The sequence below is a fragment of the Anser cygnoides genome, chromosome 3 (assembly GCF_040182565.1).
Source record: "Anser cygnoides isolate HZ-2024a breed goose chromosome 3, Taihu_goose_T2T_genome, whole genome shotgun sequence".
Taxonomy (NCBI): Eukaryota; Metazoa; Chordata; class Aves; order Anseriformes; family Anatidae; genus Anser; species Anser cygnoides.
The window spans coordinates 97,584,132-97,597,352 of NC_089875.1; the positions used below are offsets into that span (position 1 = coordinate 97,584,132).

The 13,221-nt window shown below is 46.1% G+C and overlaps 1 protein-coding gene across 1 annotated transcript in view; it reads right to left on the minus strand.

Annotated features, from left to right (window-relative positions):
* The window catches only part of LRRC1 (leucine rich repeat containing 1), a 70,685-nt gene extending 57,598 nt beyond the window's left edge, over positions 1-13,087 (minus strand). Inside the window, exon 1 of the mRNA XM_048078036.2 lies at positions 12,647-13,087. Coding sequence (XP_047933993.1) covers positions 12,647-12,805 — 159 coding nt within the window. The 5' untranslated portion in view covers positions 12,806-13,087. The remainder of the gene's footprint in view (positions 1-12,646) is intronic.
* Between the last annotated feature and the right edge of the window lie 134 nt (positions 13,088-13,221).

Here is a 13,221-nt window from a genome sequence, read left to right on the forward strand (position 1 = left end):
TGTCCTTGCCAGAGACCCTTTACAGTTGCAAGTGAGAAAAAACAGAAGGAACGTAATTAAAAGATGGAAGGAACGCGATTAGAAGACAAAACGGTGATCAAAAAGCTATTAGGAGGTGGGCATCCCTTGGCAGGTTTACGGGCCCTCACCTCTCCGTGCATCAGGGTTGCATACGGTCACTAGATGTGCAAAGCACACACATGCAACAAACAAACTATGTAATATTTAAAGGCATTCTTGTTTCTGTAACCGACTACTTCAAAGAAACATGAACTGGGAGCTCTATTTCTAGTTTGCATAACAATTTTTAATGAATGACACCATTTGCCAGATAAAATCATAAACTGCAGTTAGGTGAATGGCATTTCTTTGAACTTCTTGCTTTGTTTTTTTTTTTTTTTTTTTCCCTTTAAACTACAGAACTTAATCACTCCTGGATGGCTAGTACATCCCATCTCAGCAACGGTTCTTCCTTTACCAAGGCATGGTGCTAATGCTCTCGAGTGCTCCTGGCGAACCAAGCCGTAACTCTTTTTTTGCTGTACTTGTTTTACCTGTCAGGAAGTCCACAGGGAAGAAACAGAACCAAGAGCATGCAGAAGAGAGATCAGCGAGTGGAAACATACAGATCAAATTTGTTAACGGCTCCAGCATACGCCAAGCAGAGACGTGCTCCTCCTGTGATGCACTGGCCAGAGCTCAGCCCCTGCTTGAAAAGCTGCAACAAGGAGCAAAGCGCCTTACAGCCGCTGGTTAGCTGGACCCGGGTCACAGGAGAGCATCCACCCCGCACGCCGTAATAGCAGGGTTTGATTGCAGCCCCGACGGCTCCACGGGTAGCTTGGCAACACTCTTAATGCCACTCGGTTCAGCCAGCCTAATTAGCAGGGCCTCCATGAGACAAATAATTCCACGAGCATCAGCACTAAAGAAGCCTACAACTTTCTATTTAGAGGCAATTTCCAGCCTTAAATTGAAGCTTTTCTTGCTATCAAAGAATGCATAGAGGTTCCTCTTAGGGGGATTTTCTAAGAACACACGTCCTGAATAGAGCCCTTCTCCCACTGAAAAATTAAGCAAGTCTCCGCCCAGCCATATACTAAAACAAAACAAAAATCCCAACATCTTCATTCTGACAAAATTGGGTAAATATCAGCCAATGGAAGGAAAAAAAAAAAAAAAGATGAGCAAGTGACTAATTGAAAAAAAAAAATAGTGTGACCCCACTTTCACTTTTCTTTTTTTTGGTCTTTTACAAATACCATTACCATTGGCACTCTCCATGCTAGAAACTGAAGTTAACAGTATTAAGCCAGGCCTGTTGGATTGATAAAACTCAAGATTTTCTCCTGGGAAAGTGGCCAAAACAACACATGTCGCTGGCTTCCTTTGAATGATCCGCTCCTGGAACAAAAACATGAATGCCCAAGAATGCTGCCTGAATGCTTCGGCACCTTTCCTGGCAAAAATAAATAAATAAATAAAATGTAAATAGGTGAAAACAACCAGAAACTGAAATTAAAAACAGAGGAGGACACAGGGCACACAGACCTACCTGCAGCTACAGCAGGGCTGGAGACACAGCAAAGCAAAACTCCAAACTGTTTGGCACAGGTGGCACAAATAAATGATTGCTGTCTCAAGCAAAATGTTTCTATTTAAAGGGCAAATGTTTACTAGCAGCAAAGAGAACAAAAACTAGAGACTTTAACATAATCTACAGCCTAATCTTCAGCAGAAATAGAAACAAGAGAGAGAGGAGGAGGAGGAGGAGGAACACTGCAAATTAACTCTATTTCCAGGGTTGTATTTACACAGGCTAGACAGATTATTTTTTTTCTTTTTTGCCGTGTGCAGCTGAGCTGTTGTTGAAAAGCTTAAAAGTTTCTAAGTACTTGCTCTTATGTCATGGTTTCCTTTGACACCAACGAGGACTTTCAAAATATGCAAGCTGCCTCAGTTTTTAAGGCTCTTTTAAGTAACTACAGTATTATATTCAAAGAGTAAGTAAATTACCAAGACACAGTACATGGCCTGGTCCCGATTCTTTAACCACCACCTCTATTTACTCCACCCATTTTCCAAACGTGTAAATGCCCAGTTAAAGCGTATCTGCATTTTAGACTAAAACGTAGCACAGAGTAATTTAAAGGCAGTTTAACGCCTATTTGCATTCCTGCTTCAAATCTTTCTTCAGGCTTCACTTTCTTCTCCTACACTGTAAACAAAATCAAGGGGAAAAGCCTTGGCTTTATTTGTTCATCTCTGTTGATGAGTTAACTGTATTCTTTCAATACCTAGATAGCTAAAATTGAAATCACTTTCCTCTACCTCTTTTGTACTGCTTCAGGAAGATCTCAGTTTTGGTAAGCTAACAAAACAGCAAACAAGATACAGCATTAAACCCATGAGGTAACTTCATGACATGGCCAGTACGACTCTCTCCACCGCTCCACAGAATCACAGAACCATCTAGGTTGGAAGAGACCTCCAAGATCACCCAGTCCAACCTCTGACCTAACACCAACAAGTCCTCCACTAAACCATATCACTAAGCTCTACATCTAAATGTCTCTTACAGACCTCCAGGGATGGTGACTCAACCACTTCCCTGGGCAGCCCATTCCAATGCCTAACAACCCTCTCAGAAAAGAAGTTCTTCCTAATATCCAACCTAAGTTGGTGATTCAGGACCTTACCGGAGGTCTCAAATCACCAACCTACAAAAGCACTTGCTTTTGGTCCCTAGAAGCCACTTCTTTGTTTGCACCATTTTAGGGTTTCAGCAAGAGAGCAGGGGAACACAACCTTTCTTCAGGCTAAGATGCAGCTGGGTGGTCAGGACACCAGGAGGTAAAGGTTCAAATCTCCCGGGGCAGAAGCAGCACTGAATGCTAGCGCACTGCTTCCCGGGGACGTGTTTAGTATAAGTTCTTGCACAGGCACACATGCAAACACATTCCTTGTGCTTGCAAGAAGGGCAAGCACGAGGAGGAAAGGGCAACATCTTCCTCATTCCTTTTCTACCACCCTTTAGGGAGGGTTGATGAAAGAAGTTGTCTGCAGTCGATCCTTTGAAAGACGACGCGTAGAGGTGATTCAGCACTACAGGTCCCAAGAGAACAGGACACATCGATGCCATACCTTAACTAACACTACATCCTAACTAACTAACTAACCCTCTACATCCTCACCTTAAATCCATCCCAGAGACTGCTGCCAGTAACGTGGGGCAGCTCCTGGACTCTTCCCACAAAACCCACTCCTGCAGCCCCCCCAGTACCAACGCGCTTGAGAAGCACAGGCAAACGAGGTGCACAACAAAATACTTAGGGAGCAGGATCCTCTTCTGGATTTATGAGGTGTAGTGAGCTTCTGGCAGGCTCCAGTGAAGCCTTGTGTGGACTTTACCAAAGCTTGCTATAAACATCCGATCAGGATCCCTCCAGTCACCTCAGCTGCTTTCACCTGTGAGCAGGGACAGCTCCGAAGAGGTTTCACAAATACTGATCCCTCTTCCTCCTCCAGGAAAAACAGGAGCTAATTTTCAAATCAAGTACCAAGCAAACTACTGAAACGATTTCTGAGGACAGGGACTAATTAGCAGTGCAGAACAGCAGAGTCCCCATGCAGTTGATGCCTCTATCTCGGAGCGTTTCTGGAAGCAGCTGCTGGATTTTCTCTGGAGCAATGAATCTCCCTTCAGCAGCCAGCACAAAGACAGCAAACGTACGCCTGCTCCACGCACCTGAGGTCTCTCATTCTGTCCTCCCGTGTTTCGTGGCAGAAACTGAATTGCTACAAGTTTTTGGCATGGTAAAAGACTTTCATATGCTCAAGCTACACCTGTAGAATTTGCTGAAACTGCACTTTGGTATTGCAGCATCCTAGCACCAAGTCTGCCGTCATGAATAATAATGGAACAAAGCACAGGGGCAGGCATTCAAGCAGGAATCCCCAAGAAACACTAATAAAATGATTAATTTTCATGACAAAATAAAGGATTAATGAAAGCTCACAGCCCATCCTAAGCAGAACCAGATGTTACAACTGCTATCTCCCCTTCCAGTGACGCTGCAAAGCCCGACATGAAGGGTCAGCCAGGCAGAAGGGGTGCAGTGAGGAAGGGTCTACAGGAGGGAGAGCAAAGACGACAACAGCTGCCTCGCTGCAGCTGGCATTCAGCACCTACCTGCCCCTCTTCTGGCCCCTATTTTCAAAGGGCCTGCCACTTTCTGAGCTAGAGTCAATGATGGGCTGGTTCCAGGAGCTAGCCTAGGTTGTTACCACTCACCTTCTCCTCCTGCTGTACAGAAAAGAACCAAAATGCTGCTCCACCGAGCAATGAACAGGTTGCCTCGTACTGTTTTGTAGTTGGCAAGGATTTATTTTCTCCTATATGTTGATTAAGCAGAGGCAACACAGCTTAACAAGCACGCAATGCCATGGCCATTAGAGTACCAAGATAGGAGGAAATATCGCTGCCTTTCAGAGAGGCCAGAAAGCATCTGCTACAACAAAACACGGATTCATTGCAGTTAAATGCACTTGCCCTTTGAAGAGAAGAAAAAAAAAAAAAAGCATTTAATCTCACTAATGAATTGGTAGCATGCATTTTTCTAGTATACAAGATTGTTGTCAGGAGGTAACATCTTTTATTAGACCAAACGATATAATTAGAAAAATAACTATGTATAATCATAAAACTTATTTCAGAGCTACATTTGTATAACTTCTGCCCCCAAACCTTGTCTTATCCTTGTATGTACATCACACGGAGAAGGGGGCTCTACCAATCTTTTATAACAAAACACTCTTTACAGGACAAAAACAGTTGGAAGTACTGAAACATAACCACCTCATTCCTTTCTTCCAGCTGAGGTCAAAAATCACACCTAGTAACAGCTGAGTTCTGCTGATGTTGGGAGGAATAAATTTAATAAATAAATAAGCAAATAAAAATGCCGTTAGGAAATACTTTCGACCAAGCAGATTTCAAATAAAATTTGCCAAAAAATGTGCCACAATCAACCTCATGGCCATTAACAGCAAAGTCACACTTTGTGGGGGACACCAGAGTAAGTTTTTACTCTGTTTCCATCTGATCACAGTCTTTCAAATCTCAAGTCAAAAGGCACAGTACTTTTTTCAAGTCTTAAGCAGTACAACAGAAGAATCTGGATGCTAGCAGAAAAAAATAAAGAGACAATTAGCTGATAATAAACTTATGTGGATCCTTCAACACAGCAATCTGTATTTATAGGGGCCTGGCTAAAGGCAGGACAAACAACATCCACTGCTTCACCCTCATCCACTCATCTCACTGGAAAAAGCTATCAGGTTGGTTAAGCAAAATGTCTCCTTCATAAATCCACGTTAACTACCCCCAACCACTTTCTTGTCCTTCACATGGCAGGAATTGCCTTCCAGGAGGATTTTCATCAGCACCTTCACAGGTGAGGCTGGTCAGCCTGTAGTCACTCCTATTTTCAACAGGAAGATGCGGGGAACATTTGCTTTCTTCCAGTTCTGCGCATCTTCTCCTGATCACCAAAACCTTTCAAATATAATCAAGAGTGGCCTCACAGTGACATTGCCCAGCTCGCTCAGCACTCATGGGTGTCTCCTATCGGGTCCCATGGACTTGTATATGCTCACATCGTTTAACTGTTCTCTAACCTGATCCTTACCTAAAAGTAAGTCTTCCTTATTCCAGACTTTCCTCACTTGTCTCAGGCACCTGGGACTGTTAAGGGCCAGTCTTACCAGTAGAGACCAAGATGAAGGCGGCTTTGGGTACCTCAGCTTTTTCAGTGTCCTCTGTCATCAAGTCACTTGCCCCACTCAAATGCAGGACCACATTTTTTTCCTTTTGCTGCTGAGGTACCTGCTTGTCTTCTTGCCCCCATCAGCCCTTCCCACATTCAGCTCCAAACAGGCTTTGGCGCTTTTAACCCCATACAGTGTCCCCTGGGTCACCTGTCCATGCTCCAACCTGCTCTACGCTTCCTTTTTTTGTGTCTGAGTGTCATTGAGCTCTTTTTTATCCTTGTACACTTCCTGTCACCTTTGCTTGATTTCCTGCTTATCAGAATGGTCTTTCCTGAGATTAGAGGCAATCGATGAAAGTCAGCCAGCTCTCCTGAACAGTCTCCCGCAGATTCCCCCAAGCAGATTCCTGAACACACCCAAGTATGTTCTCCTGAAGCCCATGGTTGAGATCCTGCCTTCTGCTCTGCTCCCTCCTCTCAGGATCCCGAACTGCACCATCTCAGGACCACTACAGCCATGGCACCCCTGACCTTCACATCCCGATCTGTCCTTTCTTGGTTATAAGCAGAGGCCCAGCACAGCACCTCTGTTCTTTGACTCCTCCACCACCCGTGTCAGGAGTTATCGCCACTGCACTCCAGAAACCTCCTGGGTTGCTTACGACTGTCCTTCCAGCTGATGTCAGGCTGGTTCGGGTCTGCCGCAAGGACCTGGGTCTGCCAACATGAGGTTTCTTCATCTACTCATCTGAGGAAGGCCTCGCCTACTCCTTCCTGATCAGGCAGTCCAGAGCAGACAGCCACAACAATGCTAGCCCCGGCTGCTCTCAGCTGGCCCATCATTTATCCCTCACATATCCCCTCTGCTCTGTCATGCAAACTTCAGCTCCCCCTCCTTGTCTTCCCGGTCTCTTCTTACAGAGCCAATATCCATCCATCGCAGCACTCCAGCCATGGGAGCTATCACGCCACAGCTCCACGATCCCAATGAGATCTATAAATTTGAAAAAAGTAAATAAAATGCTCTAGATGTTTACATTTTAAGAAGGGACAGTTACAACCCATAAGCACAAACCTAAAGAGAGGTTTAGTGTATCATTTCTTTCCACAGCTGACTACTGGCCGTCAACCAAGCGTCTTTCAGGCCTATAATGGAAGAAACTATGGTAGAACAGTGAAATTTCGTCTAAAAGAGGGTATTTTCAAAAAAACAAGGTGTGGTATGGGAAGAACAGAGCGCCTTTTTTCCGTAGGGAGCCTTCACAAGATTTTGTTACGATAACAGCACCCTGGATTTCAACACCACACATAATAAAGAGACGCACAGCCGCTGCCGAGCTGAGTGCTAAGCTTGGGTTTCTCTCACACGGAAACTGGGGCACAGGAGGTGGCCAGGGCCTAACCAGGTCTCCTGGGGACGTGGTCTCACAACAGCCAAAGAACTCTGCGGAGAAGCATTAGCATATAGCACCGAGCAGAAAAAATCACAAACGACAGACACACTTACGGGTAAGCTCAGAGAAGTGCAATGATTCAGAGTTCCATCAGATTACGTCTGCGAACACTACATAAAAATAATCTCCAAAAGAAGAAAGAGCTCAGCAGACTCTTAAGCTAAACTAAGTGCATACGTAACATTTTTTTTCTCTTTTTTTTTTTTTTTCCCCCACTGGAGTTTTCACGTAAACAACATCTGCACAAAGTCTCATAGGAAAGTGGTCTTTATCCTTTGAGGAAAACAACGTAGCAGTCACGAGACAAAACAGCAGCAAAACAAGAGTCAAGCTATTTCCACTACTCACCAAGGCAAAAAAAACCTGCTAGTGATTTAAGATAAAAGCTACATTGTAATACTGCACTCAAAGGTTTGTAAGAAATTCCAATTTTCTGCAAAACAGGGAAGAAGAAAACAAAAACAACGCAGCAAATTCCACAGACGGCAAAATTAAGCTGACAAGATGTCCTGGCCCTTAAATTCTAACGCACAGAAGTAGGAGACAACATTTAATGGACGTCAGACTGATCTATAGAATTGAAAGCACCCTATTTTTACCTGATGCTTTTCATGAGATTAGCTACCGAAATGCATCATGCAGAATGTGTTATTTTCTTCCATCAAAGCAATTTGCCAGAAAGCCTGTTCTTCAGTGAAGTGTAGTTCTTGACACGTAGCAAATGATACGCTACACCTTACAGCTTAGCCCCCAAGTTTTCACTCGAGGAAAATAAAACTGGTCCAGGCTCCAGAAAAAAGCACAGACTACATCTTGATGTTGCTCTGTGCATGTTGGTGACCACATGCTTTTTCCCAATCAAATCAGACACACCAAAGATTCACTGCAAGGCACTTGGATAGGATAGCCTGCATCCAACACCGAAGAGGATTGTTTTTTTTTAAAGGAGAGCCACCCTCCACAAAACTGGCCCTAGACAAAGCCCTTCCTTTTGAGACCGAAGGGCGCAGCTCTTTAATTTGTCTTGTAAAGCAGAAGCGGTGAGAAGCATGCTGACAGCTAGAAATTGCTGTTCTGTGGGAAAATATCCGCATCTGCCAAGAAGGGATATAGAGACCTCAGTATTGTGGAAAACCACCAGCAGCTTAATAGTACAGCCTGCTCCTCCAGCACATCCCACCAGGCTGGCTCATCCTGCAGGAAGGGCAAGAGCGGGAGATGGAGTCTGCGAGGCTGGAGAAAGGAAGGGGAGAGAGCAGAGTGCAAAGGGGAAAAAAAAAAAAAATAAGGGCAGTCAAGAATCAGGCACAGAAGGGATGTGAAAGAGAGGAAGCAAGGAGCAGAAACACGAGGCAGAAAGAGCTGTTTAGACTGGAGGAAGTGAGCAAGATCCTGGGACACCGAAGGGCAGGGGAGGAAGGGAAGGTACGTGCATGCGGTGGTAAGAGAGAAGAAAGGTCACTGTCAGCACGAGCACAGGCAAGGTCTCTATCAGGTCACTGGGGAGTGGAAGGAAGGAGAAATCTGGGGAATGGGGCAGAGCAGTTAGGGAGGCCTAGGAAAAGAACAGGAGGACTTACTGAAAAGGCAAACCAAAAGCATCGCTGTGCAGTAGCAAAAAGGTTTTTTTTTTTAAAGTTACCATACAAATCAAAAAGATTAACTTGTATTTCTATTCCTGAGAGGATGACTGGTATATACAAAAAAAAAAAAATGTAGGGAAGAGTGGGTCAGAGGAGCCAAGTTTGCCCATTCTTGTCTTGGTCCACGTGTGCATTAACACACAAAGGAGAAAACAAGGTGAGGAGTGGAAATAATGGGGAGCTGAGACATCTCTTCTCGGACATCTCTTTTTCAAATGTTTTCCAGATCAACCCTTCTTGTCCCCTCAGAAACAAGTGAAGACTTCTACCATACGTTTTGGCCAGCCAACACAACAGAAATAAACCCAACAAAGTAATTCTTTCAAAATAATTCAAGACTATTTCCTGTTTCTCCTCTCCTAGGAATAGCTCAGATGACTCTCATAATGCACCAGTGTTTTTGAGTTTCTCTGCTGGTCTTTTCCAATCACGACACTACAGCACTTTTTAAAGTTGTTTTCTGTCTTTTGGGGGCTTTTTGAGTTTATTTTGTTGGGTTTTTTTTTGTGTTTTGCACAGGATCTCAGCGTGTGCCATGCTCTACTGCCCTACAAAAATAGTAATAAGCACGTTAGCAAATATTGCACATTAAACAAGCCTCAGACTGCTTCTGTACCTCAAAACAGGGGTTTTAGGGCGTGCTGGAGAGTATTCTTTCATTGGTGTAACCAACCAACCAAAGCTGGTACTTAACACAGAAGGAGGCAGGGAGAAACAGGTGAGAAGGGGGGAAGTTTGTGCATCCAACACAAGCTGCCCCATCAGCCTGGCAGAAATCAGCAGAACCTTTCAGCAGTTACTACACCCTCCTATAATAGACCCTGTTAGTACATACCACAGGAAGGAAAACAAATGCAGAAAGTCCATCTACTCCAATGTGCCACGTGCTGATATTTATCTGCCTTGGAAAGCTTTAAGGGGCAAAAAAATGCGCAAGTGGAAGGAAAGCAGATGTCTGGAGATAAAACAGGCATCAGTGTCTCGGAGCTGCTGCATGGCCAAGGAAAGATCTCACCGATACCTGCTTGGCTCCAGAGGAGTATTCACAAGACCTCCTGCCTGCTGTAACAGCCATTTCAGACCGCTCCTCCCCACATTAGGAAGATGAGGTCTAAATTACCAAAGCACAGAATGAAGATCAGGGCAGCAGTTACGGTTTTGCTCATTCATTCCGCTATTGTAACTTCCACTGTGAGTCAAACAGCCTACGGAGTGATCCTTCCTCATTATTTCACGGTGAGCCTTTACAGCAGAAATTTCCTGAGGAGGATCACGAACATCTCAGCAACACGAATGCCTCACTGGTGTTACGGAATACATCACGGACGGCATCAGCAGTCTGCAGATGATTCACTGGGAATCAGCACAGATCGCTGTGAACTTCAGGACTTTGTCAAGTATGGGAATCTGTCTAACGAGCAAGTCACCGAGAGTTAAACAAGTCTCCGGACGTGCTAAGGACCGAACTGAGCCTATCATGGCTTCATTTTGCATTGCTGCCTTTATCCACATAGATAGGAAACTTAAGCAAGGTAAGACCATTATAATGCACCGCAGGAGATTAAGGGCCTCATGACTACTAAGATCTATGCTGACCTAACAGTTTGTTAATTACACACCCTCATGATTTCCCTAGTGTTTTCTGTGCAAGAGGTATGGTGTGTCCCTGCTTTTTGTACATATTTCCAGTTCTGCACTTTTCATCACACTAACCTTCTAATACAGAGAACCAACAGTTTATCCTGTAGCTAACTTTCAAAGAAAAATCTTCCATTATTCTCCCGAGCCAGATTCCTACAGGAGAATTTTGAAACATATTTGCTAGCAGAAACTTCAAGCGAGGTTCTTCCCATCTGTTTCCAGCTTCAGTAGATTGGTATCACATCCAGGACTGCAGCTGTATTTTTTGTACCTGAAATACCTACAGAGTCAACATTTATCTGAGGTGAAGGCACTATATTCCACTTATCAGAAACCACTAATAAGGAACTGACGAGGAAAGTTCATAGGTCACTGCAGAAAGCCCTAATAAAAATGCCTTCCTATGTTGCAGAGAAGGCAGAATGTATTCCGGACAGATAATGCAAGTATGCTTCCGCAGTTGTATTTCACTGGATTCCTCCTACCACAGCCAAAAGCCCACAAACATATTCCTACAGTATATTTAGGCACTACTGTAATCTGATCCATGCACATAAGAAGAAAATCTTCAACTTTATTTCCTTGATTCTACTACAATGCCAAGGACTCTGGTCCCCCCTCCGGTTTGTTTGTTTGTTTTTTACATGTACAGGACTCAATATGCACGCATATCTAAGTAATGGGAAGAAGTGGTCTTCTTTAGTTATCGTGGGACAAAAAAGGCCATTTCATAAGTTACAGTTCAAGGAAGAAGAGAAACAATGAATAGCTGCAGTCTATTTTCAGAAATAAATTGTATGTAATACCACGAACAACAGACATATCTGCATTCACCATTTATATTTGTACACAGCCACCAGTTGGGGGGGCTTGTTTTGTTTTTTTTTTTTTCAAAGGGAGAGCCATAGTTCGCAGTGGGATTCAAACCACACACATTCAGTACTCCTATAATAAAAAGGGTACAAGCTTGAAAGCCAGCACTATGAAAAAAGTCCAGTACACACACACAGAAAAAAAAAAAAAAAAGGCTCATGCGCCTAGCCTGTGCACAAAGCCAGCAGAAATTGCTGGAAGTAAAAATAGCACCCACACTGAGGCTATGTAAACCAGTTTTGCTCTACTTCAGAAGGATAAAGAGCTCAGTCACAACAAGGCACAAACCTGTTTCTGGGTTTTTCAGAAGAAAAAGCCAAATATTTAATAAAGTCATTTCAACTAAACATCTTTACTGCTGTCTGTACAAGGACTTCTTCCTCATACTTACTCTTATTACGTGAGAAGAAGTTTACGTAAGAGCAATGAGTGTGAAAAAAAAAAAAAGTAATGCTGTTTAAGTTTTAGCGTGAACAGACCAACTTTGGTTCAGGTAGAAACAAAGGTGCTTTTGAACACGTTTCTGGCTACTAAGCTCAGTTGCTCAGCTTCCAAGGCAGGAAGAGTTTCACACTCCTAGGTACAGCTTCTCGATAACGCTTCCCCTCTCGTGTTACCAACCACAGCTCACGGCGGCGTGTGAGGAGCCTGAAGTTTAACGAGGAAGCTCTGCAAAACGCCCTTGGTTTACCAAGCCAAGCGTGGATCGCGCTCTGTAGCTGTCGGGTTGAGGAGCGTATCTCATTAGGAGCTATCCTGCGATAAAGTTTCTCCAGCAAAGCCACCAGGTGCCAGCCTGCACGTCCCCAACGCCGTGAAGCTGGGTTGAGAGAAGCATCGCTTTTTTTTTATTACCGAAAAGCTGTATAAACAGGAATCTGGTTGGGTTTTTTTTTGGAGGAAGCGAGGCACTGACGAGTAAAGGGGGATTGTGGCGATGAAAGGAAGGAGCGCAAGGTAGTTCCTGGGAGTAGCGTAGGGAGAGACGTGCACGTTGTTATCTGCCAGAGGGGGGTGTTTCAAAGTGGTCGGGGCGGACGAGGGCCACGCTGGCTCAATTCCCCTCCTTTATGGGGTCGGGGTAAGAGGATCCGCTCGGGCTGGGGCAGGCCGGGCCGAGCCGAGCGGTAACCGCTCGGCTCGGCCCGGCCTGCCCCAGCCCGGCGTGAAATGGCCGCGCTGCCCCCTCCCGCACCCCGCTGCCACCGGGCACCTGCCCGCGGTCCCCGCCTCCGCCCCTAAACCCCGAAACACCCCCGCTCACCTTGGGCAGCTCCCGCAGCTGGTTGGCGTCCAGCAGCAGCTCCTCCAGGCTGCGGCTGTAGCGGTAGATCTCCTCGGGCACGGCGGCCAGCGAGCAGTGCCGCTTGTCGATGGACTCCACATGGCGGTTGCAGCGCCACAGGGGGATGCAGTGAAACATCGCCGCGACGCCCCGCCGGGGGGGAAGCGGCGGGCAAGCCGCATCCAGCGGCGAGGAGCGGCCCCCGGGCGAGCGAGGCGGCCGCCGGAGGGTGGGAGGAGGACGGCCAAGGAGCCGGAGCCGGAGCCGGAGCCGGGAGCGGCCGCCCCTAGTGCTCGGCGCCGGGCCGCTGCCGTCCCCGCAGGGGCATCGCGGGGCGCCGGGCGCAGCGCTGCTGGCGGCCGCCGCGCATTCCCGCGCCTGACCCGGAACACGGCGGCCTCTCCCCCTCCTTCCCTGCCTTCCCTCCCTCCTGCTCTCCCTTCCCTCCCTCTTTCCTCCCTCCCCCGTCCCGCCTGACATCAGCGGGGCCCGCCCCGGGGCCGCGGCGTGCTGCCGGGGGGTCCCCAGCCGGCCCGGCCCTGCCCGCTCCGAGC